This window comes from Perca fluviatilis, chromosome 6 (genome assembly GCF_010015445.1).
Source record: "Perca fluviatilis chromosome 6, GENO_Pfluv_1.0, whole genome shotgun sequence".
Lineage (NCBI taxonomy): Eukaryota > Metazoa > Chordata > Actinopteri > Perciformes > Percidae > Perca > Perca fluviatilis.
In genome coordinates, this window is record NC_053117.1 from 32,089,127 (window position 1) to 32,106,285 (window position 17,159).

The following is a 17,159-nucleotide window of genomic DNA, read 5'->3' on the forward strand; positions in this document are numbered from 1 at the left end:
CGATTAAATATTTTAATCGTTTGACAGCACTAATTTAAATACATTTAAATTCATTAACGTTATTTCAACTTAAGGGGCCTGAAAATATACCCTAAGGTAGTAAATCTCAGATTTAAAGTCGAGGAGGACAAAGAACTCACATTTCACTTGTTTATTTGGCTCACATCACAATAGAAATACGCTCACGCGTTTGGTGGTCTTTCCAGGCAAAAAGATAGCTAAAGGTTACAAATGCCAAGCGAACTTCCTTGTGGAATTCCACACTACATGTTTTGCATCTGAAAAGCTTCCATTAAAGAAAAAAATTTGTGTTTTATCGGATAGAAAACTTTCTATTCATGTTAAAGCAGATGAAGCAAAACCATAATTTGTGGTCAATGACATCAAAGGCAGCAGAGGTGTATAGAAAGTAAAAATCCTGCCATGTTTTTGGATCTGCCTCTACATCTAGAACAGGTGTTTTCACTAACGAGCTCATCTACCTGGTAGAGGAGCTGGTTTAGTGATGGTTGGGACAGCTGCTGGACAGGATTTCTACTTTCTGGCACCTGGACTATACACCTCTGAAAGGCAGCACTGAAGTCTAGCAGTACTGCTCTCTGTCTCTCTATTGGGCATGTATGATGGCATGATGGGAGGTTATTTACAACAATGTTCCAAAACCTTTTGTTCACCTTGAATTGTTTAATTGACAGTATTTATGCAGATTGGCCACTATTGAGGGGGGGATTTATCACAACTGAACTAAACTAAACTAAACTTTATTTCCCCTACATCCTCCAAAGAAACTCTCGAGCACAGAGAGCGATGAGGAATGAGGCAGTGCAGGCAGACTGTGCCAAGTTCAAGGTGTCTAACCCCTAACCCTATCACCCTGGAAACAAATATTCCTTAGTTTAGTACTGGTCTGTTGGGAACCACTAATTTACAACATGAATACCAGTCGGAACCAGGATTCACCAGTCCAATCAACCTGTCACCTCCTCTACAATGTAGTCCGTTTTTTTTTACCCCAGACATGCAAGACTGCATCAGATTGTGTGCTTTGCAATTAAATGTAGTCATTTATTTGTGTGGCCTGAGCCACTTGACATGTCATCGGATGTTTTGATGAGGTGTTTTGTATCGTGTTTCATTCGCTGAACTCCTTTGAGATTGCCTCCTTTGATCAGCCGCTGTCGGGGCGATGCCCTAACCCGCTCTTCTGGCATCCAAGATGCTGCCTTTTTCGCAGTCGGTTACATCACACTTTAAGCCTTTTTTCAGTGTTCTGATCACATGGGAAGCCATTGTGAAATGGAGCTGTGTGGCTTGCACCTGCTTATGTTGTAGTATACAGCATGTGAATGTATCAACTCCTTCTGCAAAAGCAGTTTAAGTTCACGGTATATGTCTGATTGTCTTTCTCAAATTCATAACGGAGAGCAGTGTTACTATTTTTAAAATCACTATTTCAGATTTTTAAGCTCCATCAGCTCATCAGGCTCAAACTGCAGTTTTAAGCGTCCTTTTATCATTGGATCTCATTTAGATCGTGATTCATTAAAAATAACGTCTGGTAGTATAGTTTCAACTGCAAAGCTTCTTATCAATAAGGAACTGTTACTTAATTTCACTAACAAAACAACTGCAGAAAGAAAATGTGTTTGTCCCACCTAATTGTACCCCTTACTAGTTTTGCCACATGAGAAAAATTACATTTAGCTCACAGAGTAGATTTCATGCAGATTCCTCATTTTCATTTTAAATGTGATCTTCTGTATCATCTCAGTTTATACTGTAGGCCAATCCTCCAGCCCCACTACACAGCAGAAACAGATAAAAGGATTACGGCCCATATTTTAGTGCAAAAATGCTGCTTATTGTTGCTGTAATACACTGGATACATGTTGGGCTTTGTTCCATAACTGAAGATCCTTTTTCTGTCAGATGTATTAACTTTTATGATTATATAAATAAATAGATTTACATCCTCAGAGGAGAGGCTTTGCCCTAAATGTTAATGCATTCGAATCTAAACAACCAAATGCAAATTTTCTCCTCATTTTCTTCCACCCTGGTTAATTCTGACACTATATCTTTGTCCTTTTTCCTAATGGGGTTGCGGGAGTGTGAGTGTCTGTGAACGGTGGTGTGTGGATATTAATGGCGTCAGAGCAGACACAGTAGATTTCCACTCTAGGCTGATGGTGAGTTGCCTGTCGTCTACCTCTGTGCCATTTTTAGCCTGCTGTGGCTCTGGCTGGCCTTGTTGCCACCTTGCTGCACGGTGCCACGTGTGGGCAGGCGCTGCCTGGGGGCCTCTCCCATCTCCTGGGCTGCTGCTGCTCCTGCCGCTGCACGGTGGGGCTCCCATGGGACTGGGCTGTGGGCTGGGGTGGGGCGAGGCGGGGGAGGAGGGAGAGGGGGCTCGCCGCTCACTCAAGCACACTAGCGGTCTTAAGAAGCACTGCTGAGGGGAAGTCCTGTGCGTTTGAAGTAGGGACCTCAGAAAGCCTGTTTACTCAGGAGGGGGAGGTGGGGAGCTGGCCCGCTGCACAAGAATGCCTGTGTCATGACGGGAGCGGCGGAGAGGAGGAATGCACTCCACAATCCCAACACTGTAGGAGCCGGGCCACAGCTGAGGCGGCAGCCATTTCTTCCTATTTATTTTAGCTCCCTCTCCACTCAATCACTGGCCCTGTCTGCGGCCCTAAGCATCCCTGGAAAAATGAAAAATGGTCTGCACTTTTATTTATGGCTCAAGATTTCCAAGTATTTGCCAGCGCAGTATCTTATGGATCTGATCCAGTATCATGTGGATGAAATATAGAAAAATATAAATTTTGTTGTTGTTGCTTTAATCATATATTTATTAAGGGGAAATTCACAGAGCACTGAATAGCTCTGTCTTACTTTTCTTTAGGACATTCATACTGACATTTGAGTGGGATCCTAGTTTAGTCTTGCCCGAAAACTGTCCTGAGATGCCTAAAAATGTCTTCTTACAAGAATGCTGCATGTGAGTCATTTCCAATACATAGGTGAATATATTATATGCATCTGATTCATGTGATATTAACTGACTTGAAGACCAGAGGAGGTTCATTTCAGTACTGAGCGCAGAAACGTCCATCAGGTTTAGCTAAACTGGAAGGAGATTTGTTTTGATTCACCCTCCTGCCAAATTTTCTAACACGGCAGGATGAGAGGTCACTGAAACGTCTTTAATACACAAGTTACTTGTGAGTCCATGTGGCCTTTGTTTACCATCCCTGGTTTGTTTGTAAATGGGCTGCGTAAACCTACATGAACCCAATTTTTAGTTCAAGGCCTGTAATGTCTTGCTGGTGAACTACAAGCAGAGGTTTATTGACACTACCAAATGAAAGATTACCTCCCTCAACCTTCAGTTTATATTCATTTTGAGGATCAGAATGAAAATGTGCTGGTCTTAAACAAATGCAAAAGGATCCCAGGGGGCCCACACAGCCAGCGAGTCTGCAATATGATTTACTCAAAAAGAACTTGCAATTCTTCAAGTGGGGACAATTTGCACCAAGCTGTGCAATGCAAAACATAAATAATTGGGTGCATTAGTCAAACGTTTTAGCTCTCAGCCTGTAGGTATATGATGCATTATGATGTGCATACAAAGGGCATTACAAGGCTTAAAGCCTATGATACTAGGACTACAGTTGAAAATTAGCCGACCGGCTAACACTGGCGCATTTACAGAAATGTTGATTAATCCAATCAAATAAACTTACAACATACATACATGATCACATCAAACGAGAGATTTTATTTAGTTGCTTTATCTGTCTATAAATTGATTTGGCATATTTGCAGATGGACTTTTGATGACTGGTTTTGTAAGCAGTTAATGATATTTCAAAGTTAATTTAATTGTTTGACACATTATACATTCACACCATGTACTTGTTGTATACAACTGAGATTCATATTGCTGTGTTTCTGTCCAAACAGTTTCAGAGTTTGTTAAATTGCAGATTATAAAAAGTAGTAAACTTGTGCTTGAGTGATGTAATGATAGAGAAACTCTCAGAAAACATTGTTTTAAAACAATCTTGAGAGCACACAACAAGGTTCAGACTTTTGATTTCAAATTGAGATTATGTCAAATGAGATTAAAATGAACCAAATTTCCACTGCGGTGGAGACCAAACAAAACAAGCAGAAGGTGTAATCACATCCATACTGTTGGCATTCAGCTCCAGCAAAGCAAAACATTCTCTGATGATTCATTCACATGCCAAGATGTTCGCCCACCGGGTTTTCAACCTTCAACTATGGCTACTTTTTTGACCAACCAAGCTGCTGAAACCCCCAAAGAATCAGCAGTTTTTTAGTCATTATAGTGGAAAATGAAATCTTAAATGGCCACTTGATCAGGATTACCGAGGGGACCAGATGAAGGATTTCACATCAGCAGTGTTTGACAGTGACGGCCTCAGCCTTCAGAGTGTAAAGCTAAGCAGTATTAGGGAGAGGTTTAGAACGGGTGCCTGCCATCAAAAAGGGAAGTATTAGCATTAGCAATATTAGCATTTTCATGGTCTGATTCAGAACCAGCCGTTGAAGGATAACAGATATCTTTATTACCCCAGAGGGGACCAGAGAGGAAGCGAGGGGGACCAAATATTGTCAAATCGGATAATTCAGTTTTCATATCCAGTGAGAAATTTGCTTTGAAGTCAATTCTGATTTTCCTGTTACTTAACAACCAATTATCTGTAGATTGTAAAAATGCCTAATAATAACTATACATTGTTACCAATTAGCCATGTTTGGAATAGTGTAACAGCAGTTCAGTAGCTACAGTATGAGTAGCTCTATACTACAGTGTTTTAAAAACATTTGCAGCCCAAGGCTTCATTAACAGCCACCAGTGAACATACAGTATGAGTCATGTCAGAAAGTGTGTGTGTGTGTGTGTGTGTGTGTGTGTGTGGTTGTGTGTGTCTGTGTGTCTGTGTGTGTCTTTACGCCCTGGCAATTTGGATGTCGTGACTGGTGTAATCACATCATAAGATGGTGTGAAATAAATACTTTAATTGACTTCAGGGCATGGATGTGAATGCAAAAAATACATACATACAAAATACATTCAAAATGTTATGTAAGATGATCTTTTTGATTGATTTCTGATGACATTTTCAAGTTTATGGCTGTAATTATGTATTAAGAGCCGTTTTCTCCAAGTGGAATCAATGTATATAAGAAAATAGAATAAAATGACAGTCAAATATTCATTTCACAAACTCAACAAAATAGAATCTTTAAAAACTAGCACATGTTGTATGATTGTATTTATGTACTGTAAATCTCAAATGCAAAATTTACTTTCAAGCCTTTTTGTGTGTGTTCCTAAAAACCAGATCCTGAAGTGTCATCTTCACATTGCTTGGTTTGTTCGACCGCCAAAACCGACCGTCCAAAACCCAAAGATATTTAAATTACAATAATATAAAAGGAAAACAGAAGAACGTAGCAAATCCACTCGTTTGTTGAGAAGCTGGAACAAGAATACAAACCTGACATTTTTGCTTGATAAACCAATAATCAAAGAATGGCTGTTCAAATGTAAAACAGAAGACCTGAAGCAACATGACACACTTATTAATATTGATTCAACCCTCTGACAGCTTCAGTACTGTGTTCTTGTAAATAAGTGTAAACGTTTTTTATGTAGTAGTGGATCAAGGTGTGAATTTACTCAGTAAGCTTTTTAAACATAAAAGCCCAATAGCAACTGTTGTAGACAGAAAATAATGTGTTTTTCAGATCATTGCATTCCATTTTTCTTTTGTTTTTGCACGTCCACATTAACGCTCCTATCTCCCGTGTCTTGATCCCTGCACAGAACCCGAGCTGGATGTACCCGGGACCCTGGACTCTGTAGCCCGGCAGGTCAATGAGACTGTCCTCCGCCGTCGTCGGAGAGATGCCGGGGAGGACGACTACAACATTGAAATCCTGCTGGGAGTTGATGACTCAGTGGTTCGGTTTCACGGCAAAGAGCACGTGCAGAATTATCTCCTCACTCTGATGAATATCGTAAGTCCCTGACACTTGTTTTTTTGTCACTCGTTTTTGTCACTGTTGCAGCCAAATGCCACTATGAAGCTGAATTGTCTATGTACTGGTCTTCGTGCTTGACAGAGTTTGAAGGCACTAGTGGGTAACAAAAAAATCTTTATCGTCTTTCAAGAGTTCTGCACTGTGGGTCAATACCAATACATATGGTTGAGTGGTTATATAAAGCTGCAATTTTTATTACGCATTGTAGGCTGTATTGATATAGAAGAAAAAAGCTTACTAAATACTGTGGGAATCCAGAGCCACAATCCTCTCTCCACTTCCTGTCTGGCATCTGTTTCACTATCTTTCCCCTTCACTATCTAACATTTCTTTTATCAGTCTTTCTAAAAACAATTAAAAATGTGTTAGTTAGATTAGTATCCATATTCTAATATAAAAGAGTATCTACCGGAGCTCTCGTCGGCGCTTTCATCGTTGAACAACAATGATTTTGTAAGCGTAGAAAACAATACAGCAGCCATGGAAGTGCACCAGCACAGTAGCCATGCATTTACATATCATAACTTGGTTTCTTTCATAACCATGATCCATCAACTCTCTCTTCTGGAATTTTTTTTAATTTCTTTTTTACTTTTTAGCTGCATCTCTGCTGTCTCAAACTGTGACGGTGTAAAGGAGGCAGTGGTAACTACTTATCCAAATTTGTTTTTTTAAGTCATATTGGATTAAAGTTTTTAACATAAAACAGCAACTAAACTTCATTTTTTGGGGGTTTTTTTTCCCCCCATGTCTTCTGAGAGCTCAGTCAGTATTAGTAAGCACTCAGAGTTCTGTTTCCCAGGGCCAGAAACGATACAAAGGAGGCTACACTAGCCTCTAATCTGGCATGACAGATACTGAATGTAACTGGTCATGGTTTGAATAAAGTATACTGTATGAGCCGTCAGCGTTAACAGCAGGCTCTCTCCTCTGAGTCCTCTGCTGTGGTTCAGTGTTATATACACAGATCTTGAATGATCATGCACTGCATGAAAAGTGGGATTTCCATCCCCGTAAATGCCTGTAAACGCCCGGAAATCCCCATAATTTTCGGCAGTTATCGACAGTTTACAGACTGCGAACGTCACGTTCGTCTGTGCCACATATGCTGCGTTCATGCCACCTCGGAATAACAGGCACCGCCCCCCTGGTTACGTTGTTTTTCCGACTGGCAGCGTTCACATGGTCGGGATGCGTGTTCTTCTTCTTCTGTTATATTGGCGTTTGGCATAACAACTTGTTGCATGACTGCCACCAACGGTTGGCCGTAGCCGAGAGCATCAGGTGTGTGAAAACATGGAGGCCACAATAAAAGATTTGCTGCTGTTTTCTTATACGAGCATCCAAACAGCACATCGCCAGGTGTTTGTTTGTGTTATCTGGAGGACAACGAATGGGAAAAGACACGGATAATGTTTTGGTTTTTTTTAAACATAGGCCTATTTATGAATAATTTGAAACATGTTATGTCTGTGTATGTTTCTTGGCAGTGGCGTTTGTCCACAATAAACAGTTTATTGTCATTAAAATATGTTCAGTGAACCAAAGTCGCCTCCATCAAACGTCAGTTGTCAACAACGCGTCACCAACTGGGAAACTCGGTTATCAAAATCCAGCCCGAGTTTCCCACCTCTTGATTCCCACAGGACGTTACGTGAATGGTGACGTTTTCACTCGGAAAAACGTTTTTCCGATGTCCATGAACGCACGGATACTGTCGGAAACGAACCATGACGTATGTAGAGAGCTCCCGCGGAGGTGCTAATGGATCTACCGTAATTAGAATATGAATAGGCGCCTGGCCAGAGAACGTCTGGCCTGGCTGGAATTTCCTCACTCACTATTGGATGAAACCACTACTTTTAAACAAGAAAAATCTCTCGTGATTGGTTGACAGGTCTGTCACGGGTTAGGCTATTGGTCAACCTGGGCCATTATTATTATTATAATAATAAAATTATATATATATATATATATTTATTTATGTATTTATTTCATATACTATGTTGTATATTCATGTCATGATTATCATAGTTAAAATGATATGCCAGGAATGTGCTGTTTATTCAAAGATAGAGCTTTATTGACATTTATAAAGCAACTCACCCGCTCAGCTCTGTAATGAATGGCGCTGAAAGCAGCCAGACACACAGCTCTGTGCTGCTCGCGTTTAAACTTGGTGGGGTTTAAAACATTACTGCCAAGTCTAAGTAGCCTGTTTAACATCCAAATACAGTCATTGTACTTCTCAAGAATAAACAATACAGACTAGCTCGCCGTTTCATTAATAATCATATACTTACGTCGTCTTCTTCTTTTCTGTGAGCGCATCTTTGGAGCCCCGGAGGTGATATGGAGAAGAGAAAAAAAAACGCTCCAAACGTCTTGAACAACTCCTGTGTGTTTCCAAGTGAAGTTTGACAGAGTGTACAGACAACTCATTTACCAGTTGGCCTGAAATATTCCCATATTTCGGAAGCTCTATGTATATAGAGCTTCTATGTTATAGCTCTAACTCTCGGACTCATCTCCCGAGTCCCGCCGATATTTTTCAAATCGAAGCAGTGAAGGCGGGGGTAGGGGGCGGGGCAGAGTGATAGAGAGAGACAAAGAGCAGCAGATTAACCAGCAGGGCGCGCACAGCACACACACTGGTGTGGAGGTGAATTACAGTGAGTTTTAATGGAATACTGGGAAAGCTTAATAATAGGACAATTGAAGTCTGGATTATGAGGCCATTTCAGCAGAGCCAACAGCTTCATATGTCACGGACATGTGAATATGGTGATGAATTTGCCAGTATTTTAAGAAGACAAATGGTTGGGACCTTGTCATGCAATGACAAAGCTGATATGCTTTATGTAAAGCACACATTTTGGTGTCAGCAGAAAGACAGTTCTTAAAAAAACTGTACAGTGGTTTCCAAGGTCAAAGGTCACTGTAGTCATGCCACTATGGACAGTGGTTGAGCTCTAGGAGACTGTGAATGAATCATGGAATGCACATTTTACCTTTGTGGCAAAGTCTGATTAAAACTAATTGTTGAAATAAATTATTTTGTGTATCTTTTTGACATAACATTAGTTATTACTAATGACATACACATTAATTAATCTAGCATACTTTCATTAAATAGCCTAAATCAATTCAAGCTAAAATTGAAGAGTCTACAATTAGGCTATACTGAGTCTGATCTATTTTAAGAGATTTTCTTAAAATTAAGTTAATACCTTTTAGAAAAATGTCACCTGGGGTAAAACTCCCCCTGCTGCTACCCTGATTTGCATTTGTATAGCTCACAGCATTTTCATTTACATGTTAAAGCCTCACCTAGAATTAGAGGGAGGGGGTCGTGGGGGGGGACAACTGCCAAGCAAGGCCCACGTCAATATCCGACAATTTACAGCCGTAAACCTGACGTTCCACGACAATCTACAGTTCCGCATACTGATGAAAATCCCACTTTTCATGCAGTGATGGACAACACACTGTGTGGGGAGTCTATAGTCGCCTACATATGATCGGCGCTGAAATCGTTCTGCGCTGGCTGATTTTTTTCCTATGGGGAGAGCAGTTGGAGAGAACTCAGAGGAAGCGCTAACCGTGGCGCACCAGCACCGCTCAAAATTGCAGCTGAGCGCTGCGCTCAAAGTTCAAATTATTTTTAATTTGGCTTCATTGGCGCTGACCTTTCAAAGTGCAAACAAAGCTAGAAGCAATGATGAAATATATTTGCGCTGGACTTGGCCTCTGTGCCTGCAAAATGCTTTGCGCCCTATCTCGCAGCTTTACCTCTAATCATGTGGCTTAATGCATCTGTGTGTTTTCCCCATTGTCCGTGCACCAGGATACCAATACGGCCCTCTCTTGAAAGGAATACCTCTGTTCAAACACAAAGCTTACTGGCTTTGACGTCAGTACAATTTTCCTGCTTTAAACGTATCATGATTGCTGGATATACCAAACTAACTTTTCTTCACTTTCCTGGAGAACAAGTGGATAGTTGACAGGTACATCTCAACTGTTGTGTTGAATAAGGTTTGAAAAAAACGTTTCTTTATACCGCCGATGACATGTCGTGGGGGAGAGGAATTAGACTTGAAACATGAAAGCAGCGGGCCAACATAATCAAACAAAGGAAGGTAATTGTTGTCAAGCAGGTTATGAATCCAGCTTCTGTGTGTCAGCAGGAGATATATGAGCCAGCCATGAACAGGATTTAGCTGCCATCGATTTTATCAGTGTAGCTTTTCTATCTGAGGACTGGCTGTATTCCTGTGTAGTTGTCATGCGTTTCCTGGGATGGCATTGTCACAGAAATGTTTTTTTAAATTCCCCTTGCAAAGATAATTCTTTCAAATGCAAATGTTTAGAAGCATTGATTGCATAATTGTGTATGCACTCTTTCTGCACAGTCCTTTACCTTTTGTCTGTATTGTGTTCTTGTCGGAAAACAGAGGATTGGTTTCATTAAACAAAGCAATAACAGCTGCAACAATGTAAACTTTGTAATTTTGACTCAGTATATCCGAAGTTTGACTTTCTATCTGACATTTTTTTTATTTACCATTTGTATTTATTGTGTTGTTATTCCTTACATTTCATCTATTCTTTTCTTTTCCTGGCATAAATGGTCTTCCATAGTTTAAAAATAGCACCCTGAAGGTTGAGGCGTGGACCAAAAACCACAACGTCCCCGGTTTGTTCCTTGTCATCTCTGTCTCCCCTCGTTTTTCTCTCTCCACTTGTCTCTATAAAAACTTTAATTACATTTAAAGTCATCTTAATTGAGCATTGTCCACTATCTGTTCTTTTATTTCTGTACATATATATGCATATACAGATGTATATACTGTACATATATCTAGAGTGTGTTTCTCTCTCACTCTCTCTCACTTTGTTGCCATGGCCGGCAGTGATGATATTATGAGGTTATTTATGGTGTTTACCAGCAGAGGTCCCTTTGACTGGAAGCAGCTTGGCCTCTGAACAGTGATTACTATGATTAATAACGGTGTCCGGTTCCTGCCATGTCTACACACATATATATATATATATATATATATATAGCTTTATCCCTATCTCTCTCGCCCTCTCTGGTTCTCTCAAACTCACTCAGATACACTCAGACCTGTAAACTCTCCTCTCCTCTTCCATGCCCATCTTTTTATTCCCCCCTCCCCCTTTTCTTCCCTTCCATTCTTCTAAATGGTAAACAGCTACAGCATTTATATGGCAGCATTTATCCAAAGCCTTTAACAGCAAGCATGTCTCCTCTTCTCCATTATTTTTTTCCTTTTTTTCTCATTTCTTTTCCTACCCTTCTGGTCTCCCTTCTTTCCTCTCCTGTCTCTTCTCACCTGTCCTTCTCCTTTCTTTCCTTCTCCTTTTTCTCCTCTTCACTTCTATCCTCTCTTCTTCTCTTCTGTCCTTGCCTCCTCCCTTCTCTTTTCCCACTGCATCCTTTTTTTCTACCTCCTCCTTTTTCCTTCTACTCTTCTATTTTCCCATCTTTCCTCTCATCTTTTGTAGTCTTCTTTCCTCTTCTAACCTCTACGTTTCCCTTCTTTTCTCCTTTTCCTTCTTTTGTCGTCTTTCCTCTTACTTCTCTTCTCCTCTCAGCTCATCTCCTCTTTTTCTGCCTCTCCTCTTCACTCTTCTCCTTCTATTCGTTCTCCACTCATCTGTTGTCCTCATTGCCTCTTATCTCCACTTTTTCCTTCTACCTCTGTCCTCCCCTCCTCACCTCATCCCTTCTGTCCCTCTGTCCTCCCTTCTCTTCTCATGCTCTCTCCTTTTTTATTTTTCCTTCTCTCTCTCTTATGTTCCCTTAACTCCTCTATTATCGTGTGTGTGTGTGTGTGTGTGTGTGTACATTTTCATTACTGGCATATTGTCGACAATGTGATCAACAACAATGTAGTTTACCGGCAACCTCTTGCAGACACACCCAAACCTACACACACAGTATGAATATATTTAGTACTTTACATTTTAACCCTAACCTGCTACACTAAATGAGATAATTGTTAAGTTCCTTTTTTGATGTCACATCCTTCGTCTTTAATAAGACTCCATTAGCAAGCTTATAGCACATGCATTCTTGAGACAATTTGTCTTCATGAAATCAACGATCAGAGCTCTCAGGACAAGATCTCCCCTCTCTATTGTTTCTCGCCCCTAACATGCATGGCTGCTCACTACATTCTGCTGTACTCTGCAATCCAGTTTAGTTAAATAGATGTTTCATTCGGTTCTGTGATGTAAACAAATTATGAAATAAGTGGAATGAGATCACACACACTATCACATATTTGAGAATATGTCTGTATAATTTACATTTTCTAGGCTTGTTTTTTTACATTTTATGCTTAGAGTTCTTGTCATTTTTTTGACCTGTCTGGGTCTTTTTGGATTTTATTTTCACTGGAGTCTTGAGTAAAGATTTTGGATGCTGCTGTTTGATCTGTTTCAGTCTTTGGTGTACACATAAAAAGACACAAAGAGGACTCAAAATTGCTACCCCCAGTGGCATCGGCTTTCTGTCTCAGGCTGACAAACATCAATAACAGCTTCGTATTTGCGGCACATTTCTGATGAAAGCCTCATACGGAAGCTTTCACACGTTATTTTATTCACCACAAAACATTCCAATGAGAAGTTATGTCCTGTCCAATTTGCTGTCTTCAGAAATTACACCTCTAAACAACATCAGCGTGCTAAGATAGTTAAGTGGGTGAGGCTTTTTTGTCAAGAAAAAGATAACAATTTTGTACAAACTACACTGGATCGACAGCTAGTAAAAATAAAGTAAAAATAAATGGCAGAAACCACCCATGGCATCAACAGAACCTGGGAACAGAGGTTCCACATTATCCTTTTAATGGGACATAAAGTCATGCATGACTTTTATGGACCTCTGTTGGTGACATTTGGGTAATGCAACAACATTTACATTTAAATATACTGAGTTATCAGTTCATTACCTGTGTAATTTAATTTGACAACTGTGTAACACATACTAGCTTTGGGATTTATAATGTTGAGTTTTTGTATTTATGTGGGGGTTTTTTAAGGCTGCATTTTGTATTGGACTGCAATATACACTATTGAAAGATGTTAAAATGTTGTGTTCTCTATAATGTAGTCCAGTATAACACCACATCTCATTACAGGCTCAAATATTACCATATAGTTACATGTAAAAGCTTCTTCTATGACACAGTTTTAAGTCAACATTAGAGGCATCACAAAGGTATGATTTGTTGGATGGTTGTTGTATTGGATTGCATTATCATCATGTGAAAATGCAGGAAAAAAGTGTTGTATGTTTGCTACTGTGGTATTATCACAGCAGGTAAACAATGAACTGAGGTAGTGGTAGTCACATGTACTGTATATGGACACCATTAAACCCACGTCATTTATAGGTATCTATCTGCGGCTTTAACAGCCTCCACTCTTCTGGTTTTATACTTTCCACCAGATGTTGGAAGCTGACTGCATGGATTTTCTCCCATTCAGACACAAGAGCGTTAGTGAGGTCCAACCTTGGGTTGTAAGACCTTGCTCACTCTCCTTGTACCAGTTAGGTGTTGGATGGGGTTGAGAGGCTCTTTGCTTTGGGGCTCTTTGCAGGCCAATCAAGTTCTTCCACACCAAACTGGGAAAACCATTTCTTTATGAATGTGAAATTGTGCACAGGGGAGTTGTCATGTAAAACCAGGAATAAGCCCCACACTGTTGGAAAGACACTATTGTCTAAAATATCATTGCATGCTATAGCATTTAGATTTCATTTAAGTGGAACTCAGGGAAAACCATAAAAAACAGCCGCAGATCAAAAGTACAGAAAAGTATGTCCATATACGTTAATTTACATCACATACACTACAATAGGATATTATCATATTCAAACTCGTGGCAATTAGAGTTGTATTGTGTTTTGAAGAAGAATTCATTTTTTTGCTATTTTCAGGGTTCAACCTGTTTCTCAAAGTAAATCTGTTTCTCTCCTGTAACTTTGGGACTGGAGGTCTGTTAACTGATGCCTGTTTTGGAGCACATCAGTACTGACAGCCTTCATACAGTATGACAGACACACATGCACACTCTCTCTGTTTCTTTGTCTGCAACGACTTGTTTCTGTGTGACTCCTGTGTGTCTCATAGGCAGAAAATACAGCAAGAGACAAATCTCAATGTTGCCAGTTTAGCTGTGATGAGACATTGAATGATATTAGAAAAATGTATTAGAACTTTCTATCATTATTCACTATATGATACAGTACACCATGTAAGGAAAATACATGAGTGCACTGTTGCATTAATTTTTTACCAATTACCAATTAGCTAAGATTAACCAGAAAATGAATGCATTCATTTCAGACCGCCCTAAAAAAAAATAGATAACAAAACAAAACAAAAGTTCCAACATGAAGATCAGCACTTCAGATGACAACAGAAAAGTGACGTTGTTCTTGAACAGATTACACACTAGACTAGTGAGTTTTCAGAAGGCCATTTCAGCTGAAGAAGCAATCAACTCAGTGGTGTTGATCGGTGACCCCATCGTTCCCCTGCTTCCCTCTAAGGCCGGTTAAACACTGCAAGCGTTGCGCGAGCGTGTCAGCCGCGTGGCGTGTCCGTTTATATTTCGGCTCCCATGTTAACAGGTTAAAGCTTACACACTGCCAGCGTGAGACGCGTGCTTGCTAGGAATAGAACCAACAGCTATTTTTCACGCGAGACGCAAGCGTGTTGGGAGCGTTTCCAGGCAAAATAAAATAGGAAAATATGTTTATATGTCATTTAGACACGAATGCATATTAATAAATGACATCTTGATGTTTGAAAGTCTAGGTTTTGACATCAATGTAGATATAAATGTAATACAAAATTTCAGAGAAAAGATTTTCAAATATTGCACCTGTCATACAGAACGAAATATTCTGTAACATATTTTACAGTCAATACTGCCGACGTTGTCTTGCTTTAATCAAATCAGTAGGCTATATATAAATGGTAGGATAGGCTATGATAACAACGTAGTGTGTGTGTGAGTGACGGTCCAACATCAGATAGGCTATATAGGCTCTTTACAGCAAGACAAAGTTGTTATAAACGGACAGCCCACAGATCAGTCCTCCCTGTACCTAGCAGCAGGAGCAGCGCCGCGTCAGACACGCTTCTGGTGTGTAGGACACAGAAAAATCCACGCAGCTGAGACGCAACAGAAACGGCACGCTCGCGCGAGGCGTGCAGTGTGTAACCGGCCTAAAGAGTGTACCAGTGTACGTGAGCCAGGGAAAAAAAGAAACGTAAGGCCAAACACATACAGCAAGAGGAATTGGTCCTAAAGTGTAAATGTGTGGACAAAGCTGTTAAGAAGTTGCTGTGGTTTTGAGTACATCCTTATTACCAACCTTTGCAAGCGGGCAGATCAGTGTGTGGGAGAAAGATAACATATAGGGTAATTTTAGCTTGCGGTGCAGCTAACGCCGGGGGGAGCGTTCTGCCAGTAGATGAGAGTTCAGGATCAGCAGCGTTTATCTTCTTTTTAAAATAAAGCACCCATCTGTGGCAGATTCAGCCAGATTGTTGCTTCATACTGTCAAAAAGCAGTTAGCAATGGAATCGACTTGGAGTAATACTGCAGTTTGGCGTCCTGCTCCTCCAGCAACATGGCACCCCAAGAAGTCGATAACATGCTCTGAGCATTCTGATTTTATGCTGCCTGGATATTTTTCGTCCACCTCCTCTGCCCTGTGTGGAGAACTACGACATATTGTGTAATGAGGCAGATAAACACAGTGAGAAATCACTGGCCTAAGGAAAATGAGACCCACTGTGACACCGCCTGTCGCTTTAGTCCAAATGCTCCTGGTTGCTGCAGTAATGAGGTCTTCTGATATACAGTGTCAGAGACCATGACATGATGTTGATTTGTTCACTGATTTGATTGGTGTTTACTGTTTGCTCCATCAGTTAGTGGCAAAACAACAGCAATAACGACACATCACACTGAGCCTGTTATATGTCAGCTGTCAATAACATGCACTTTGTCCTTGTGTACAGCTGTCATGACAGGCGTAACAACGCTGCAAGCTTTACAATATAATGTAATATAATAGAATAATAGGGGAAACAAATATCTAAATTAAAACAAAAGTCCTTTGCATTCTAGGCATGTAAAACTTTTAGGCTCGTATATATTCAATAATTGTTCTAGTGTCTGTCAATCAAAACTCCAAAAAAGAGTGGTGATAATCTGATGCTTTATTAAAGGAGCAGTAAGTGATTCTGCACAAAGATTGTTGATATTTGAACTCAACTGCCAAACAAATACAACCCCCCTTCATAAGCTCCACCCCCCAGATTCACTGACAGAGAACTACTAGCCGGCACACAGCATAAATGCCCCTCCCGCCTCTACCATCAACTGTTGCTGCCTGTTTTGTCCCTTTGTCCTCCATTTTTATAGCTTCCTCTTGAATGAGTGTTAATGTACAGTATGTGTTTATAAAGTTTGTTCTCCCAGCAGAATCCTAATTGCTCGTAATATATATCATATACTATAATTTCCGTTATTGGTGTTTTATTATAATACATTTGGATATTGACTGGCATGAATTATATACCGGGGGGTAAAGTGAAAAACTAAAGAAAATTAAGAGACAGGCTCATATGCTCTGCATCTTCAGGTAGATAAGTGAACATGCACGTGGAGTAATTTAAATAGAAAATCCATCAGTGTATTTAATGGCCCAGATACCCACAGAGTAAGCAACGCTGATCCCTGAAAGGGAAATTTGATCCCTCTGGCTGATTAAAAACAGACAACAGGTCTGTGGAAGATAATAGTGTTTAGAAAATAGGGTGTGAAAAAAAAGCTCACTTTACCTTTTCCCTCAGATTTAAGATGATGGGAAATGTTAGTCTGGCTAATCTGTGGAGAGTCCTTACTGGCCAGGCTTACTGACTAACCCAGTTCTCCTTACATTACTTCTGAGGCTGCAGGGAGCTACAACGGTCTGAATACTAATACACACTTCTTTCTGTTCCTCTATGCATCTG

General features: G+C 40.2%; 1 protein-coding gene across 5 annotated transcripts in view; it reads left to right on the top strand.

Moving 5' to 3' along the window:
* Positions 1 to 17,159, top strand: part of adamts3 (ADAM metallopeptidase with thrombospondin type 1 motif, 3) — a 176,959-nt gene that overhangs the window by 56,551 nt on the left and 103,249 nt on the right. For all 5 annotated transcript variants that reach the window (XM_039803991.1, XM_039803993.1, XM_039803992.1 and 2 more), the window contains exon 5: positions 5,867 to 6,060. In XM_039803991.1, the coding sequence (XP_039659925.1) occupies positions 5,867 to 6,060 (194 nt within the window). The remainder of the gene's footprint in view (positions 1 to 5,866; positions 6,061 to 17,159) is intronic.